The following is an 18,847-nucleotide window of genomic DNA, read 5'->3' as shown; positions in this document are numbered from 1 at the left end:
GTTTTGGGGGTCAAGCTGTGTTGTACAAAAATCCTTAAAATATTTTGGGATGCTATAAAGACCAAAAACGATAAATTCATTCAACTGTGGACATCACAATATGGCAACTAAGTACATAATAATTAATTATGTAATAATTATATCATAATGAAATTATCACAATTTGAAAGATTAATCTTTCTTCTTCCTTTTGGTACCTCATTTATAAAATATAAAGAAGGATGAAATGAATTACATCAGTTTAAAGTTGTCTGATTGGGAGTGAAATATTGGGAGTGAAAAAATCTTTGTATTGTGCTACCTTAAATCAATACTCGAAAATACATGATGATAGGGAGAAACATAATGCCTGCATTGAACTTCAAACTCCTGTCTTTGGATAGAAACAAAAAGTGTTTAAGAAGTGACGACATTGTTCCGAGGGTTCAACATGTTCAAGCTTTTCTTTACCTGAGACTGCATTTATCAATTCAATATTAAACAAGTAAGAGATGTGATTTAGGGCGAACAATTCAACTCAACAACACAAAAAAATTATAATATATAAACGTCAACAAAAAGCTTTCAATAATAGACATATGCCCATACAATAAGTTAAGTTAAAATCCGTACGAGAAAGGAGCAGTTGAAAAGAGTCAAAGAATTCGATAGGAGTTAGCTCGCTAATATGTTCAAATAGCATACGTGTCAACAGTTTGGAAAAAAATGATAGTGAAACTGGTGTTTGAAAACCTGTAAAACAAATGGCCAAAGTAAGATTATCGGTGTAGAAAAGTATTGACATAATCTGATGTCGATCTTTCATAAATGCATTAAACGATGATTGATCGATTTTCCTTTATTTTGACGATTATTCTTTTATCCTTCCCTTTTTAGATCGTCGTTTATCGCTTTATTTCAGGTGATACCATTGGGTCCGTTTGCTTTTTCTCTCTGTGTCAATAATTGTTTGCTTATACAAGAAATGGTTTGCTCATTAATGCCTGTCTGCAAGTAACCTGAAGCTGCTTACATCTTTGCACCAAATCTTGTGTGATATCATGTAAAATCATTACACATCTTCGTTATATATCTTTGTTTACATAATTATAAAATTACAATACCTGTAAGAATTAACTTGATGTCTTCTTTTAGCTTTCCTTTCATTTGGACAATTTCTTTGTATACTTCCATGTCTTGAAAAGACAACAGTAGCATTTAAGCATACAACACATAGTTTGTAAAAGTGATATGATGTAGGAATATTATTATTTGATTACATTCCTGTTACATGTATATACACTATTTCTTCAAAATAAACTTTAACTTTTGGTGTTAACATTTGTCATATTTTAACACATCTTTGCATTTTATTTGTTATTCTGTACTTACTGTTGAGAATATTCTGCGTGTCTTTCTTTATATCTTTTCCACTTATGTTATGGTTTTCTGGTAGACAGATTTCTATAATAAAAAAGTTTCCGCATACATTGTTTAAAAGAAATTATTTTCAATTTAATATTTTTTTATCATTCTAATTTCTTTTAAATGTATAAACTAAGCAAAACAAAATAAAACAAAAACGTTTACATTTCGACATATACTTATGCACATTTATAAATAAAATAGAAATAAGATGTGAATTGGATAACTGTTTTCTTCACCAACATATTTGTATATAAAAAAGAAAATGATATACACCACTATTGTCTTCTTTAAAAGAAATAAGTCATTATCGAAAGGACTGTATATAGTTTGCACATAAATCTTTCTAATATTAAGAGTTTTAACGACAATATTTTGTTTAGAAAGGATACAGTTACAAGCTTGCTGGATTGTAAAGAAATTTCCCCTATACACTGTACAAATGAGGAATGTAATTATGTGTCACAAAGTCTTATTTTTGTCAGTTAATTGTTAAACCATCATAGGTACTAGGATTGAAATTTTGTATTTGCGATAGACGTCCGCTTTGTCTACCAACGACTTAACAGTGACGCTCGAATTAACAAAAGCTAAAAAAGTAGAATATAGTACGAAGTTGAAGAGCATTGTAAAATATATAATAAAATTCCAAGAACTCCTATACAGATTGTAATTTTCAAGTGATTGTATTATTTGGTCAAGTGCAAATGAATCAATAAATCCCACTAAGTTTATTGTACGAGTATACGTCAAATAGTTTCTGGATGAGTTGCATTTATAAAGTGACAGTACTACAAGCAATAGTCAAAGTTCAAAACACTCTAGTAAAATAGATGAGATCTTAATTTCAAATTGTCTTTAATATAACACTTATCTACTGATAGTTGGTTGATAACATAGTTTAGTATAAACATATACATACACGTACAGTAATGGCAATAATCTAATTTGGTATATATGTAATCGCTTCAAGATATTACCCTTTGCCTTTCCATCCTTTTTTATTCATTCAGCAAAATCTGGCAATTGGGTATTGTAATCAAATAGTCGTTATATTTCATGATTGATATATCTACTGGTTAAGCTATTTCACCCATTTTGCTTTAAATTAAAAGGGTAGGATACTTTATCGAAAAAAGTTTTCCTTTCTTCTGCACCTCAAATTGTGTATTATGATTCAAAATTGTAAAATAAGCGTAATCAAATTGTCTGTTTAAAGAACAGATATACTTATTTTTGTTGTATTCATTTTAAAAATTTATCAGTTATCAACTTTTTACTTGTTTGGCTTAATAGATATTTTGATATGATCGAGCGTCACTGATGAGTCTTGTGTAGACGAAACGCGTGTCTGGCGTACTAAATTATAATCCTGGTACCTTTGATAACTGTTATCATATAAATGCTAAATATACGTTATGTAACACAACTTTACATATATTTTATGAAAAACAATGTTAGCTATACATGCTAGACCAGTGTCCGTAATCGCATTGCAGATTTTAACATGTTTAATAAACTTTAATTTTTGTACAACTGATAAAAAGTAAGGTCGAGGTTTTCGTAACTACAAATTTGTAAAAAAAAAAGGTTTACCTAATTCTTTCACGGATAAAATGATTAAGTTTGGAAGATTGACTTATCTCATGTAAATAGGATATCGCATCATAATTTTTACAATGATATTCTTTGTGAATACCGTAATTTTAAACCGTTAAATCACGAGTCGGAGTTAAATGGAGGATTGAGTGATTACCTTGCCACTATCTTAATATGCGTGTCCTAAGTCAGGAAACTTTAGTTTCGTGATTGTTATCAATATTTGTGTTATAATTTAGTCGTTATTTTAAATGTTATCACACTTCGGTGTTTTTACAACCGATTATACGGTATGAACAATTCATTGGTGAAGTATCTACGGCTGTCTATATATAACTGCTTACATATACCATAACTGTTTACTTCAAAGACGTCAAGGTATAATTCTAACATGATGTCCTTTATACGCTTATAGTACACATCCGTGGTAAAATATGAATACATTGTGTGTACTGTTGCCATCGTACTCGTACGTCGTATGCTTTTTTTGTTGTGAATGTGCTACCTGACATCATAACAAACTTAAGATGACGTCGGAATATAAGCATTTTACGGGAAAATACAAGCTAGGTAAACCAAAGATCATCACAACAGGAAACGTAAACAAACGATGCTAAAACTAAGAAATAATTCATGGAAGCCATAGATTTCTTGTCAATTTACACATGGCCTGGGCCGTGATATTCGAATTTTATCCTGGCTTCCATGAATTATTTCGATTATAATAGGACAAATATATCATTAAAAAACTGAAGCGATGGTGGGTATACCGTGTGTGTGGCTGTTCTATTTTACCAACTGTTCGATAAATGTAAAACAAATCTAATAAACCTGCATGAATGATTTCTTAACTAATCGCTAGAAAAAAAATGTGATTACTTTTTTTACTTCTCAGTAAACCCAACATTTGCAATTCTAAATTAACATTTTTTATCGTAAGCTACCGTCAAATTCACTGTTGACATGTTGTAACCAAGGAGCCGCCTTGTTGACTTGCTGAAATCAGTAAATGTGCCAATAATGCAATAGAACAGAAAACAAGCAATACCTATCTCAATACTTTATTTTAATGCAATTGTATCCGAGATTAGCAGGTAAACGCAATAGAAAAACCTTCAGCTTTGACGTTTTCATTCGTATGACGTCATGTTTTGAAATGAAGTTAATGCGCCAAATCATTACTGGAATGTTGCGGAATTTTAATTTATTTTGTTTTTGTCCATTGTTCCGTTCTCTAATGTGTAAATTCTTTTTGTTATGCGTCAGAATCAGAATAAATGTTCTGTCGGGTTTTATTCAATTGTAATTGTTAACACAGCGAAATCCACAACCCTGTGCACATAGGTTACGATACATGTGGATTTACGTGAGAGGCATATTTAAACAGCCATATGTGTACATCTTGGAGTCTGCGCTAAGTATAGATATATCGAGAATTTTATCACGGTGTTGTTTACAAAGCGAAAGAAGCACGTCATATTAGAATGTGTTATATAAGCCATTCTTGTATACATATAAGACATATAAGTAAAGTAATTATTTAAATCATTCCAAACCAGTGAACTATGTTATTGTAACTAGTTTAAGCATGTCACTAATTCAGTTTGCTTTATTTATGGGAACGGCAAATAATGCCTTTACCTAGAGCGCTTCGATCCAAAACAATTGCCGTATTTGTCCTATTAGAATCGAAATAATTCATGGGGCTTGAATATATCGTGATTTTACCACGGGTTGGCCCTTTATGACAAATATCTTACCCTGAGTGATATATGCAAGCCCCATGAATTATTTCTTAATTCAATAAAGGCAACAGTAGTATACCTCTGTTCAAAATTCAAAAATCGATAGAGAGAAAAAAAATCCGGGTTACAAACTGAAACTGAGGGAAACGTATTAAACATAAGAGAACTACGACACAACAGAGACATAACACCGAAATGTAACACATTTTCAAATTCATTTTAGAAGATATTGAACCTGTTTTCAGATTGTGTTCTTTGTTTATATATGTAAAATGGTGTGTAGATATGATCTATCAAAGTATTGATGGGATAGATAGCATAGTAATGTTGGTCTTTATTTCTTTTTGTCAGCGGCTTTGTCTTTAAGAGTTATTTTCTTATAAAAAGTACTAATTTTCAGATGTTTTTGTTGGTTTATTTTCAGAATTCACAAACATCAAAACGAATGTTGATGGTTTTTTGCACAATTGCATATAAGGCAATAAAAAAAACAGACAATTGTGACAATACTCAAACAAAATGTCAAAGTCTTATAATTCTTGCAAAAAAACTAAAATGCATCACAATATGTACGTCCAAATCTAATGGCATAAAATCAAATGAGTATTAGTGCTTTCTATTAAATTGTCCATGAGTACGAGGTGTTACATAATTATCATAACTATCATAGTAAAAAGTAACAAGTCAAAGCCCTTTAACATCAGTACAAATGATCAATATTATACGGGTTTACTTTACATGATGGTTAACCCTTCAAGGAATGACTGTAATATTTTTTATATCTATGAAGAAATAACATTAAAAATTTTGTGCACACTGAATAACGCGCGTAGCGTGTTATTTAACAGTGTGCACCACATTTTTTATGTTATTTCGAATAGATAGAAAAAATATAACAGTCATTTCTTATAATTTTGTTCTAAATTCCATTTTAAACCTTAGAAAACCATGAAAAAACGTTGATGACGTCACGGTCACATGACTAAATTATATCTATGGGCTCATAACAAAATAACGTCAGCCAATCAGAAGACGCGTTAAAAAATTAAATAATAGTAACATGCATGAGCGCTTTCTGTCATAACGTTTCATTGTAAGATCAAGTATTGCAAATCACTGATATACAGTTGTCAAACATATTAGTATAGCATGTTTTAAAAACGTCATGGCAAGTGTTAAACAATTCAACCTTGAGAAAAAATGGCTTGATCCTGCACAAGGCTAAACACAAACTCTCTCCCTATCAGTGGTATAACAGTTCGACATAAGAACAAACTCAAAAAAATCATCTGTTAGTAACTTTACTCATCAGATCGTTACAAAATAATAATAAAATGAAAAGAAAAAGGAGACAACATACAGGTCTGATAAGTACTCTCAGTTACTGCAAACTACTTCAAAGCCAATAACAACTAATATACTTGATCCAGAAATTTTGAAATACACCAATACATGAACATCGATAGAATTCATCGACGCAGATGCCATCTTACCATCATAGACTCATTGCTAAGGATTAAGTTATATGTCAAATGAGGTCAATTGCAAGTCTATAATCAACTTCATTGTAATAAGTAGTTATGCGACGTTTCATTTGAAAGTCATCTAGATGGATTTTACGTCAATTTTTATGTTTAGTTTCAAAACAGAAACGTAGGTAGCGCAAGCCAATTCATTAACTGATGGAAAAGACTAAATCACATGGTTTAAATCTGATTTACATTTTTTTTCATTGAATCTATGACATGAATTAAAACAAATCTGAAACAAAAATGCGCTATCATACTAGTGCGCATGCTTATCTATCTATTCGAATTACACCCCAGTTCTATTGTTCGACTTCATAGCTTCTAATTTTGAAACACATGTAAATTGAATAGATATATTGTTACGAATCGCAAGGGATTGTTACCACAGGCTGTGACAAGCGGGGTTTCTGGAAACCCCTGCTTCTACATCCAGCAAACAAAGTCCATTGTTATTCGTAACAATAGAAATTGATTATTCTTTAATATCTGAACATAAGAAATTACTAATAATAGAGTTCACTACAAATTGTTTCAAGATATTAAAAAAAAACACTTTAGGAAATTCCAATAGCAAAAAAAAAATTAAGCATCTACTTTGAATACAAAAATAATCCTTTAATTACTCCTTTGCTGAAAGAATTATTTTTTATCCAAGTCATATGTCTCTATTCTAAAGCATTGATTTTTTTTAAATGGGGGATCACAACTCTCGGACCACCCCACCCCTCGTTATCCAGTGGCCGATCCGGGGTAGGGGTTCCACGGTTTGGACCTAATTTATAAGATCAATGTATTTAACTGATTGGAACCCCACCCCTTTCTGTTGAATTGGGACCCCAGCTGGATCATCTCCTGCCCTCAAAAGAGATAGTTACAAAGTATTAAATCCGTATCTTTGTATGCTGAGCATTTCTGGTAGTCGGGTTTCTATTGCAGACACACTTATCCTTTTGTAGGTCCGAATATGAATGTTTATTTATTCTCGAGAAAAAGGGGGCTTTTTTCTATAAAACCGTAAGATAGAAAATATAGTTATAATTACCTTTATTAAACTGATACAGGCAAGTTTTTTGGATCATAATATTGCCTTTATCTATGGTCTCTTCTACCGAATCTAACGCTTGCCAAAAAATGTCGTCCGTCTCATACCCTTCCATATTGACCCGTGCATACAGGGAGCATGACGTATTTTTTGTTTGTAATATGAATACACGATACGGCCAACCTTGACCTGCTGATCCATATTAAATCATGGTTAAATCGGAACATGCAAAAAAAACCTTGACATTGGTAAAATATACTCACCTGTCAAATTTTGAACGAAGATAATAACAAAAAAAGTTACTAGTGGGGTTTCATGTAAAAAAAATATATATAAATCATGGTTTGATATTGTCAATACAATACATACTATTGGTTTTTTTTTTCATTTAATAATCAAGGTTAACAATATAGAGATTAGAAAGGGGTGTAAGTTAGTAAGCTCGGGATAAGGCGTGTCTGGATAAGAAGCCCCTCCGGCCTCCGGCCGACGGGGTTTCTTATCCAGATACACCTTTCCCTCGGTGTATAACTATTACTGAATAGGTATGTTTAAATGGTCAAAATACAAACAACAGATGTTTTCGAAGGTTCTGGCACGAAATGCTGATTATTATATTTTTTTTTTGTGCATTGCATAATTGTTTATTAATTCCCTGTGAGTTAGTCGTTCAAATGCAGCACAAAAAGAGTAGCATACATTCAAAACCTGTAAATACGTTTGAATTAGTAATTTTAAAAAACAAGATTAGCAACTGACCTTGTAATTCATACATAATATCCTCCACCATTGAATCCTTATCAGATGATTTTAGCGCCTCATTTATTTCTACAAAAGAAAATGAAAAAAAAACAAGTTCCTGTTTGTATGTTTTGGTTATGAATTATCAGTTATTGTCGTTTTTTGATGATGATGCTAAATGAAACATTATTTGAACATTAATGTAGATAAAAAATGTGATATCCCTTTTTGCATATACCGAAGAAATTCTAAAAAATAATTCTCATCTTCTAGAAGAAGACACCACATGCTTAGTTCTTTAATTTGACTTTTTGATATAGTGAATATACTCTGTTACCTGAATGACTTGCATTACAGTAATTGCTTGCATTTCATTCATCCGAGAGAGTTAAACGATTCTACTGAAACTAAGAAGTATGCTCCTTACCATTTGTGGGTCTTTAACCAACACAAACTTCCGGCACACGGACACGAGCTAATGATAACCCCGAATCAATAATGTATACAAGTTCGGCTAAATAGAAGCCACTCTACACACCGAAACAAATGAATGGACCAAAGTTTTGAAAACATACAGGACATATAAACCGTAGAGTTTTTTTAAGGCGTGAGAAAGGCGAAATAAGTGCCGAGGTTAATCTAGTTTTGTGAGCTATGATACATCCCCAATTCGTCTAAATAAGATTAAATAAACAAACGCACAGTAATACGCACAATAGAACTCAGATTAAAACAAGTCTCAGTTCGATGAGAGAATAGTTAACAGATAAAACTAATCTGAAACTGATCTACATCAAAACTTTGTATATATAGAATATGCCGATAAAAGATAAGAATGTAAAATACTTAAACGTATGAGATGTCTGTAAGTTAAAATTCACACAATGGTGACAAGGACACGTCACCATCTTATAACGGATAAGTACTACTAGGACATAAAAGTCATCTTTGTATCGATTATTTTCAAGTAAAAATGTAGATGAAGTAATCATATCAATGAAGTTTTAAATAACACAGTCATTATGTTTATCATTCTTGAAGTAGATTGTAGATATAAAAATAAAGAGATGTGGTATGACTGCCATTTAGTTTCCGATAAATATAATAATATTTTAGGTACCTTCATTCCTAATAGAATCGAACAGTTTTACTTGTCCTTGCTCCTTCAAAATGTCATTTATTCCCTGCATGGTCATATTTCTGATAAAGTTTATGGTCGAGTTTTCGTCAAATGATGTTTTAAAAATATCCTGAATTTGTTCTTGCACAGCATTTTGAATCGTTTCCCTCATAAGAGTTCTGATGTAAACTTTAATTTTCCTGTTGATGGTATTCGTATCAAGCATGGCAACTAGTGGTGCTCCTTTGTCGTTTATCAGCGATATTGACAAGGGATCTTCATTCCCTAAATATGTAGTGTCTGATACTGATGCTGTTACATATATATCACCAGACCAGACCAAACAGCAAGCAACAAATATGACCAATAAATTCGTTTTACAATAGCACTGCATTATGCAAAATGAATTTTGAAATATATTGTTCTCTTTGTCTTACTGTCAACGGTTACTGCAATATCTGACGACTACACTTCCTCCGTTAAATATATTCTATATTTAAACAGAAAACTAGAAACTGTTGAAGTATCTGCACTAAATAATATCTTGACTTTATAAACAAATAAGAAACTTTTCTGTTCACAGTTTATTTCATTACATGAGGATAAACAAACCATGGCGGTTTATAATGTAAATATAGAAAGTTGATTGAATGTTTTAAATCTTGTGATAATTTTGTTTTGATAAATTAATCTGTATAAAAGAAGATATTATTTTCCTCAGATCGTACCCGGCCGGAGCAAATTGAATCGTGAAAATATCTGAATGATTTATTTTGAATGTGTCAGCTGCTTATGCTTCCAAGGTCATATATTCTAAGTATATTCAAATAACATTAAAATTAATATTAATTTTCGAAGTTGTGTGTTATGTATGTTAATCAACCAGTAATAAAGGTTGGTAATTGTGTCGTTTGTATAAAAATTATTTGACTTTCAATAATATACTTCGCCAGTATTCCAATATTATTTAATTTCTAATTACATGGTAATACGTGTCTCCATACGTCCCAATGCATGTAGTTTACATTACTTTCCACTTTGAGAGGAATTGCAGGTATAAAAACAGAAAAATGTTTACATAAGACAGGTCTAATTGAGCTAGAGATAGATTCGTCTTCTCCATTTTGGTTTGTTAATAAAGTTTTTCAGTCATGACACTCATTTGATGACCACTAAATGAGTGTCATGAATTATACAGCATATTACGCAAGCCGAGAAGGATCATTCATATTTCAGATTTCATAATTCAAAATTAAATATTCAAAATGCAAAACTCGCAAATCAAAAAAGCAGTTGAAATCAAAACACTCAACGTATTATCTAAATCTTATCACTTGATCTTTTGAAATATACCGTAGATTAATATTATAGTTGTGCAAAGAAAAACATTAAAATTGTAACCCCGATTTGTTTTTCTCTCTCAAGTTATGAATTTCGAACAGCGGTATACTACTGTTGCCTTAATACTTTTGAAAGCACCGATATAATGTCAAATAAATAAAACATTTATTGTTTCACTTTAACTCTTAGAGAGAGCTATATTGAATATCACTGCAATCTTTATTTGATAGTTCTTATTTTCTCCTTGAGAATCATTCATAATATAAAGATACGAAGATGTGGTAAGATTGAAATAAGACAACTCTCCACAAGATACTAAAAAAAACAGAAATGTACAACTATAGGTCAACGTACGACCTTTATCATGGAGTAAACATAATACCACATTGTCAGCTATAAAAGGACCCGAAATGACAAATGTTAAACAATTCAGACAAAAAACAAATTTGATATACAGCAACAAACGACAACTTTCGAATTACAGATGTTCACCATCCTCATATATACTACAAAACAATATTTCGTCCGCTTTTATGTGTAGTTAAAATGAATTATTGTGTAAAATAAGAGAATAGGCAGGCAAAGAATACCGTATCGTTGTTGTTTTTTACCCTCACAGGGAACAGATTGTAATTTTATGATGTAAACCATTAAGCATTTCGAATTGTGTCAAGAAAGAAAAAATGTCTTACAATGAAGAGAATGACCACATAGTTTTGACATACTATAATGAATGGTAATATAAATTTTCAACAATTTTTTTAAATGATTATTTATTAATTTCTTTAATCCGAAATTGCCTTTTTAAATAATTAAAATGTTTTGCAATGTTCCTGGTATAACCTCCCCTGTATACACTGAAAACTTTATCTTTTAATGCCAGTTCGGATTTAGCAAAGCCAATTTATGTTATGAGTTCATTAGAAAACAATAGTAACAATAAAAAATGATTTGCACAACAAAAACAAAAGATATTCAAATAAAGTTATTTTCTCTCTTCTAAAATAGCAAACAGCGAATACAACAAGCTACATAAATTTTGTGTATAATAAAGATACAAAAAGAAGCTCTGTGTCAAATTAGATTAAAATACTCGTATGCGACTAAATTCCTGGATTACCAGTTTTAATTTATTTTTGTACTGGCTGTATATTAATCTGGAGCATATCAATTATCTGCATATGTATCGTCTGTACATTTTGGTTGATAATTGCTAATTATTCCATTTATAAATTTGTTTGAACGGTTAATGTGATGCCAGCTAAATTTAAACTTGATCTCATGTTGGTGGTAATTTTCATTGTGTGTAAGTCAAGCATTTTGTTGAGGCAAAATATAATTAAATTACAGAAACATATGTGTTTGTTTGGGTTTTTTTTAGTGATTGAGATTGTAACAAAATGTTGACTGCTGTATTTTTGACTAGTTTACCTATTATGTCTGGGGTTGGTTTTTTGGGTTTTTTCACGCATTGTTGTATATATGATGAAAATTGATGCAACTGTCATTCATACAAATGAGAGGTTTAGCTATCTACAGTGGATATCACTTCTAACCTCTCATTAGAACTGTCAGAATAATCTGTCATAGAACTGTTCTAACCTGTCCTAGAACAGATCTAGCTAGAACAGTTCTACCCTAGAAATGTTCTACCTAGAACTGTCAGAATCAGTTCTAGGTAGAACTGACTAAATCAGTTCTAGGTAGAACTGTAAGGATCAGTTCTAGGTAGAACTGACTAAATCAGTTTTAGCTAGAACTGTCAGGATCAGGTCTAGGGTAGAACTGTCAAAAATTGTTCTAGGTAAAACTGTCCAAATCAGTTCTAATCGTAGAACTGTCAGCAGAACTGACTAAATCAGTCAGGACTGTAGAACAGTTCTAAATGACGTCACTGCAGAAAGGGCACTTTAGAATTTAGAAGAAAAAAATCCGTTCCAATTACTTTACTATATATAATAGCAGATTTTTCTATATTTTTTTTTTCTGATCAAAAGTTACATGTACAAATATCGAAGTGCTAGAAGGTGATCCAACTTATCGGAGAAATATTTTTATAAGATTGCATATGAAACATCATTGTTTACGTTTCTTCGTTCCCCGTCTTTAACAGTCTCTTCCTAAATATAACTCGGCATTTAATTCATGAAATTTTAATCTTAACTTACTTTGTTTGCCTTGGATTTACATTCATGATTTAAGATTCTGTTTTGACAAATGTTCAAACGAAAATTGTACGGTGGATGAATTATGGGATATTAATGAAAAAAGTGTTGTTAAGCGTAAAAAAAAATATGTACAGTTGCATTATCTCGTAGCCAAACTTATCCATAATGATTATAAATAATATCTGGGAGTCTTGAACGTCAGAAAAATATACTCGATCTGAGCATGAATGAAACATTTGCCACTGGACGTAAGGCTACAAACAAAACCAATCATTTTCCTTCTTCAAATTATTCCAAGAAAAGAACTTCTCATACATGTACTTTTCATTTTAAAATAAAGTATATGAATCAGTCATGTGAGTGTTGGATGATGCCGTTAAATAGTTTTGTTTAAAAAAAAACCATCATGAACTACTGACTTAAAAAGACAATTCATTATTTAATAATTTAATTTTGGATGTAACGGGTCTTCTGATTGGCTGACGTTATTTTGTTATCAGCCCATAGAAAAAAGTTAGTCATGTGACTGTAATGTCATCAACGTTTTTACATGGTTTGCCAAGGTTTAAATGGAATTTAGAATTAAATTATAAGAAATGACTGTAATATTTTTTTCTGTCTATTCAAAATAACATAAAAAATGTGGTGCATGCACACTGTTAAAAAACCCGCTACTCGCATTATTTAGTGTGCACCAAATTTTTTATGTTATGTCTTCATAGACAGAAAAATATTACAGTCATTCCGTAAATAATAATATTATCGATACAGAGAGGAAATAATGGCGCACTAAATCAATGTGGACAAAATTTGGTGTCATCTTTATCATGCAATATCTGTCCTGACATAGAAATATTATTGGTTTACTATGAGGCCATATCTATTTACATGATAAAGTATATATGTTCAGTTTTGGTTGATGCGGTCAAATTATGTTGTTATTAAAACAACTCAGTCTGATATATGGAAACTACTGAAATTTGTTAACAATTCAATATTTTGAATATAAAGAGGACATGCTGTCATTTGAATTATACAATCCATCGTGATTGGTTGTTGTCGCTTTGACACATTCGCATTTCCTGTCTCAATTTTATAAGTGATTTACTATGCAGCTATATAATTATCTATATATATTAAAATTTACATAATAAAGTGTAAATATGGTCAGTTTTGGTTGATGCAGACAAATAATTTTGTTATACCAGTCAGTATTAGGTATGAAAACTACTGATATTTGTTTATGATGCAATATTTTGATTAAAAAGAGGACACGCTGACACTCTAAATTGATGCAAAAGAAATTAGGTAGCATTGTCTTCCAATATTTCTATCATTTGTATTATACAATCCATCCTTATATAACAATATTACAGATTTACTATGCGACTATAAGAGTTACATAAAAAAGAGCAAATATGGTCAGTTTTGGCTGATGCAGTCATATATGGTCTGGTTTGGTTGATGCTGTCAAATATGGTCAGTTTTGATTGATGCAGACAAATGATTTTGTTACGAGTCAGTCTGAGGTATGAAAACTACTGATGTTTGTTTCTGATGCGATATTTTGAATAAAAGTAGGAAACGCTGGCACTCTCATTCGATGCGAATTATTTTTTGTGGTCGTTAATTTCCAATATTGCAGTTATTTATATATACTACAGTCCCTCTTGACCTAAAATTATAACTGAAGTACTGTGCAGCTATATAGTCTTGCATGAAAAGAGCAAATATGGTCAGTTTTGGTTGATGTGGTCAAAAGATTTTATTACACGACTCAGTCTGAAGTATGAAAACTACCGATATTTGTTTTATGATTCAATACTTTGAGTAAAAAGAGGACATGCTGGCACTATTAATTCATGCGAACAACATTTTGAGGTCATTGTTTTTCAATATTGCTGTAACTTGTATATTACAGTCCCTCTTGACCTAACATTATAACTGAATTACTGTGCAGCTATATAGATTTGCAGGAAGAAAGAGCAAATAAGGTCAGTTTAGATTGATGCGGTCAAATTTTTTTTATATAACAGGTCCTTCTTTTTTGGACAATAAATGCATTTAAATGAGGACATATAGTTGGACCACCTCCCTTTTTCCTGGGTTGGAACCCCCCCCCTTTAAAACTGCTGGATCCGCCACTGGTGGTTTGGGAAACAACGCATTGCATTAAGGTCAGATAATTCTGTTATGTAAAATGAGCCATCCTGACTCCCGGAATGACAAATGTAAAACAATTGAAATACTAATGCCCCCCCCCCCCCACCACCAAATATCAACGGCCTAATTTATGTTAAAAAAATGAAAGAAAAACAATTTATGTAACACATCAACAATAGAAAATCACTGACTTGGAACAGTCACATACATGCAGAATATGGCGGGGTTAAACATGTTCTCTTGCCGACGAAAAATTTAAAATAAAACCGGCAAAATAGCAAAACTCTTTATAATATTAATCGCTATTTATATATAAGCCTTTATATTTAGACAAAGAGTTCTTAAAACTTATAAATCAATTCTAGCCGTAGAATATATAAATCAATTTTAGCTGTAGGATTTATAAATCAAATCTAGCCGTAGAATTTATAAATCAATTCTAGCCGTAGAACTGTTCTAAAAGTAGAACTGACCAAAGATTTGGTCAGTTCTAGGTAGAACTGTCTAAAACTGTTCTAGGGTAGAACTGTCAGGATCAGTTCTAGGTAGAACTGTCCAAATCAGTTCTAGGTAGAACTGACCAAATCAGGTCTAGGTAGAACTGTTCAAATCAGTTCTAGGTAAAACTAACCAAATCAGTTCTAGCTAGAACAGTTCTAGCCTAGAACCGACTAAAAGGTGTCAGGCTGACAGTTCTACGTACTGTCCTAGAACAGTTCTCCTGACAGATTCTGACAGGTTAAATGAGAGGTTAGAAGTGATCTCCACTGTATGAAACCAGGTTCAATCCCACCATTTTTAAGATCAGAAAATGCCTGTACCAAGTATTTTTGTATTTTAACCTTTTTCAATATATTTTTTCAATACTTACATTTTTACGTAGGAACGTAGAGACGGGCAAGGATTAACATTAATGCTCCCTCCGCCGTTACTGAGATTATGCATTTGACATGTCTGTCTATGTACACCTTCGTATAGAAATAGTATATCTATAAGAATTGAGTAAATTGAAAAAAGTATGTGATTGGAATAGAGGGGGCAAACTTCTGAAAGTGACAAGAAAAAAAAACACCACTATTTTCTATTTAGTGTAAATGTCCAATGTTTGAAACATGCTCCTAACGTATACGCTTATACATAAATTTTACATAGAAAATGTTGTGCAAAGACTATTAGCGCCTCAATGAAGTCACAAGCATTCCCTTGATGAATCACACCTTTTTTAAGTTATTTAAAAGAAAATGTTCACTTCAGTACTTTAACTTGTTTCCCCACATCAGCTTTACGTGAAACAGATCATAACAATAACACCTGTATATTTTTCAATGTTTATTGTTTGCATCTATTTTCAGAAAAGTTTGTACTTGTGACAGTTTTATGAAAATATTATCAATGACGTTTGTGCTAGCTTAACGATCGCAAGACATGCAAGACCTCATTTTGATTTATATGATTATTTAAGGAATGACTGCAATATTTTTTTTATGAGGAAATAACATAAAAAAATTGATGCACACTGAATAACGCGCGTAGCGGGTTATTTAACAGTGTGCACCACATGTTTTATGTTATTTCGAATAGACAGAAAAAATATTACAGTCATTTCTTATAATTTAATTCTAAATTCCATTTTAAACCGTAAAAAACCATGAAAAAACGTTGATGAAGTCACGGTTAGATGAATAAATTATGTCTATGGGCTGATAACAAAATAACGTCAGCCAATCAGAAGACGCGTTACATCCAAAATTAAATTATAAATTTATAATCAATTTCAAATATTTTATAGGATATGATAAATGCGACATTGCGTATTGCAACTTCCAAATATAATGTGTAAATATATTTTCTGACCGTTTAAATGATATTACATTAGTTAATGCCAAAAGTGACATCTCTTGTTAATCATAGACCTTAACTCCCAAATAACATAAAGAAAAATCGTCAAAAACGTAACTCGAATTTTGTTGATATACCAACATAAAATTATCAAAATTAGATTTAAGATACACAAAATCTGTCTTTTGTACATGTATATGCATATTTTTATAACTATATTTTTCCTTTGGAAAACTATGTTATTATAAGAGATTGGTTGTTGTTAGCTTTAACTTCAGTGGCAAATAATTCATGTATTTTGATGACGAGCCGAATATAACTTTTAATACAAAGGATAGGTCATGTTATCGTAAATTTACATATTTGTTTTTTAAATTAAGACACAGAACAATTTCACTACGAATAAGAAATCAGTATTGTATGACATAAAATAAATTTAATCACAGAAAATTTCATAATTTAAAAAAAAACGAACTCACACGCATAGACCAACTTTTCTTTATCATATGTTTCAATAATTTCATTAGTTACAAAACTTACTGACAAAAGAAAAAAAGTGAACTTTTCTATCATGATTTCCTTTATAGAGGTTGCTGCTCACAAGAAAGTGATTAAACAAAGAGTTCCAAATGGTGAAGTTGTAGTTGATCATCTTTGTAAATTTTACAGTTGCAATCACAAGTTGGTTAACCGATGTGGAATAACAATTTCACAGATGATATTGGATATATGTTCCTAACGTCGTAAATACAACCCCCTTCCCTTTTCACGAATGTTGTGTACCGAATGAAACTATTTATTGGGTTTGTAATAAAATGAACAACACGACATGTGCCGGGTGCCACATGTCGAGCAGATTCGCATACCCATCCGGAGCACCTGAGATCTCCCCAGTTTTTTTGTGGGGCTCGTGGTGCTTAGTCTTAAGTTTTCTATGTTATGTCTTATGTACAATTATTTAGATATATGAAGATGTAGTATAAGTGCCAATGAGACAACTCTCAATCCAAGTTATTTTTTATTAAAGTAAACCAGCATAGGTCAAGGTAAGGCCTTCAACACAGAGCCTTGTTTATCTTTTTTTTATAGCTATGGCGTTGTCAATTCATTTTCGATCTATGCGTTTGACTGTCCCTCGGGTATCTATCTCCCATCTTTTAAACGGAGCCGAAATTTTAATAATAGACTACTGACTTATATTTTCTTGTTCAAAATTATAAAATCCTTTTACATATCTTCATTTGTAATGGACCTAGAGCTACAGGTATTGAGCAAAACCAACACAACTTTTGATTTTCTACCATAACAAAAAAGAAAAAATGATACAATGAAAAGTAAAGCGGGAATGAAACTTCACATTATCACATCTTATAGTAAGAAGTGAGAAATTTGTGAAATACCGCGATGCAGTGAACATGGTGAAGAAACATTGAAAACAATTAGAAATTTTAATGAAAATTTTTATGTTATTACTCGCTGCTTGCTATACTCTTGTACTATTGTTTGTCTGTTTGTCTCTTTCATTTTTAGCCATGGCGTTGTCAGTTTATTTTCGATTTATGAGTTTGACTGTCCCTTTGATATCTGTCGTCCCTCTTTTAATGTAGCAGTAGCAACATGAGCAAACCCATAGCCATTTCTGAATTTCTAAGCATTCGAAGGTGATATGATGTTAATTGAATTATACAGCCTACGATCAGTACTTTTTGTCTGAAGCAAAAACATTCTAAAGATACTTTCTTTACCACTTTACTTTAAAGTGTTTGTTCTCTATGTAGAAGCAGAAACTGTTATACTTATGCCCATTCCTATACTCATGTACAGTGAATAGTTCTTAAGATGTTAAAACAATGTAAAGGAGATGTTGTGTAATTGGCAATGAGACCACTATTGATTAAACTTCAGTTGAAGTTAATGTGAACTATTACATGCCACCGTATAGCCTTTAAAAAAGAGAACAAACCCATACTGTATAGTTGGCTATACAAGGCCTCGACATGTTTTTTGTTTGTAAGTTTGTTTTGTCTGTCGTCAGTTAAATTTACTTTTTTCCTGTACATTTTCAGAAGATAACTGTTATCAGCTATTCATGACCTCGAATAGTTGCCTTTCGAGGATATGGAAGAAATCAATAAAGTGAAATTGAACTTTTCGTG

At 31.5% G+C, this 18,847-nt stretch overlaps 1 protein-coding gene across 3 annotated transcripts in view; it reads right to left on the bottom strand.

Annotated features, from left to right (window-relative positions):
* LOC143055427 (fibrinogen C domain-containing protein 1-A-like) overlaps positions 1 to 18,847 on the bottom strand; it is a 72,535-nt gene that overhangs the window by 8,101 nt on the left and 45,587 nt on the right. Inside the window, exons 1-4 of one of the 3 annotated variants that reach the window (XM_076228570.1) lie at positions 9,181 to 9,676; positions 8,079 to 8,147; positions 1,372 to 1,443; positions 1,104 to 1,175 (exon numbers count right to left, since the gene is read on the bottom strand). The exons of 1 other annotated variant lie outside the window; for it this stretch is intronic. In XM_076228570.1, coding sequence (XP_076084685.1) covers positions 1,104 to 1,175; positions 1,372 to 1,443; positions 8,079 to 8,147; positions 9,181 to 9,574 — 607 coding nt within the window. In that variant the 5' untranslated portion in view covers positions 9,575 to 9,676. Of the gene's footprint in view, positions 1 to 1,103; positions 1,176 to 1,371; positions 1,444 to 8,078; positions 8,148 to 9,180; positions 9,677 to 18,847 lie in introns of those variants that run through there. One more of the 3 variants, XM_076228573.1, reaches the window with a different exon arrangement.

Source organism: Mytilus galloprovincialis, chromosome 12 (genome assembly GCF_965363235.1).
Source record: "Mytilus galloprovincialis chromosome 12, xbMytGall1.hap1.1, whole genome shotgun sequence".
NCBI classification, from domain to species: Eukaryota; Metazoa; Mollusca; class Bivalvia; order Mytilida; family Mytilidae; genus Mytilus; species Mytilus galloprovincialis.
The sequence above is the reverse complement of the archived record's forward strand: the minus strand, read 5'-3'. Positions and strand labels throughout refer to the sequence as shown.